Genomic DNA, 1518 nt, shown 5'->3' with positions numbered 1-1518 from the left:
TACCCGTGTCCCACCCATGCCCATGTCCCCCCAGTGACCATGTGTCTCTCGTGTGTGCCCCATGTCCTTGTCCCTCCCGTGCCCATGTCCCCCCGTGCCCATTGTCCCACTCATGTCCCACCTGTGTCTCCCCCCGTGCCCTACCCGTGTCCACGTCCCACTCGTGTCCCCCACCATGCCCATGTCCCATCCATGTTCCCCCTGTGCCCATGTCCCACTGGTGCCCCTGTCCCCCCAGCTGGGCCTTCCTGGAGGTGGCCACCAACGCCTCGTACAATGACACCCTGCAGGCCTACGCTGCAGGGCTGGCCGAGGCTGCCGTCTCCGAGCAGGTAAGGGGAGACCCCTCCCAAACCAGGTTCACAAGGGGTGCAACAGGGTCCCTTGCCTAGGCTGACCGCCACCGGTGACACCGCTGCCATGTCCCCCAGCTGATGTACATGCACTGGATGAACACCATGGTGGGCTACTGCGGCCCCTTCAAGTACGAGAGCGAGTACTGCGAGAAGCTGCGGGACTACCTGGAGGCCAACCTGGGCTGGATGGAGGAGCAGATGGCCACGGGGGAGGACCCCGAGTACTGGCACCAGGTGAGGAAGGGGTACTCTCACACAGGGTGAACCCCTTGACATCCCTCTGGGCTAATTGGACTTTTAATTGAGAGGAGGGGACGGCAGCGAGGGATGCCTGGGGTCCTGGCTGCGCTCCAGGTGGGATGACAAGGATATTGCTGCCATGGATCCTCCTCCCCTGGGTGACCAGAGGGGACTCGTGACCTTCTCCATGCTGGAGCCTCACGTACCGCTGTTGTGGTGCACAGGGGGGGGCTCAACCCCCACTGGCCACTGGTGCTGAGTCATGGCCCTGCTGACGGCAACACTTGCCCTCCCTGCTGCCTCCTCCATGCTGGGACCCACCGGATCTACTGCATCCCCAGAGGAAGGGGAAAGCCCTTCCCCCCCCGAAACCCCTCACGCCTCGTCCTGTGGGAGCCAAATGCCAGATCTGTCCCTTGTCTCCCAGGTGCACCTGGCGCTGCTGCAGCTGAAGGGCCTGGAGGACAGCTACAATGGACGCGTGGACTTTCCCCGGGGCAGGTTCACCCTCTCGCCCTTTGGCTTCCTGTAAGCTCCTTCTCAGAGGTGATGACGATGCGGGGTGATCGCCTCAGGGGTTGGGGTGCTTCTTGCAGGGTGCATGGGGACAATTCATGGATGTGCAGAGACACCCAGGTCTGCTCCCAGTCCCCCTCACCCACCTTCTTTGGGTACTCGTCCTCTGCTGTGGGGACAGGATGGAGCCAAGGTTCTCCTCCGCAGCACCGTGGGCTGCGTGGTGGGTCCCCCCAAGGCCCACTGCAGCCCCTTGCCTTAGTTTCCCCACTGCTGTGCTCATCCTTTTTCCATTCTCAGGCTGCTGGGGTGCTTGCGCCTGCACCGGGGTGTGATGGAGGAACAGCTCTAGCTGGGGTGTCCCGCCCCTGATACCCCATGTCTCGTGTCCCCCAGCCTGCTGCAG

At 63.2% G+C, this 1518-nt stretch overlaps 1 protein-coding gene across 1 annotated transcript in view; it reads left to right on the top strand.

Moving 5' to 3' along the window:
- Positions 1-238: 238 nt before the first annotated feature.
- Positions 239-1518, top strand: part of PLBD2 (phospholipase B domain containing 2) — a gene marked incomplete at its 5' end in the record, with an annotated part of 3289 nt that continues 2009 nt past the window's right edge. Inside the window, 4 exons of the mRNA XM_010182966.1 lie at positions 239-332; positions 432-590; positions 1024-1124; positions 1413-1441. Of these exons, the coding sequence (XP_010181268.1) occupies positions 239-332; positions 432-590; positions 1024-1124; positions 1413-1441 (383 nt within the window). The remainder of the gene's footprint in view (positions 333-431; positions 591-1023; positions 1125-1412; positions 1442-1518) is intronic.

This window comes from Mesitornis unicolor, unplaced genomic scaffold, assembly GCF_000695765.1.
Source record: "Mesitornis unicolor isolate BGI_N332 unplaced genomic scaffold, ASM69576v1 scaffold33004, whole genome shotgun sequence".
Classification (NCBI taxonomy): Eukaryota; Metazoa; Chordata; class Aves; order Mesitornithiformes; family Mesitornithidae; genus Mesitornis; species Mesitornis unicolor.
The sequence above is the reverse complement of the archived record's forward strand: the minus strand, read 5'-3'. Positions and strand labels throughout refer to the sequence as shown.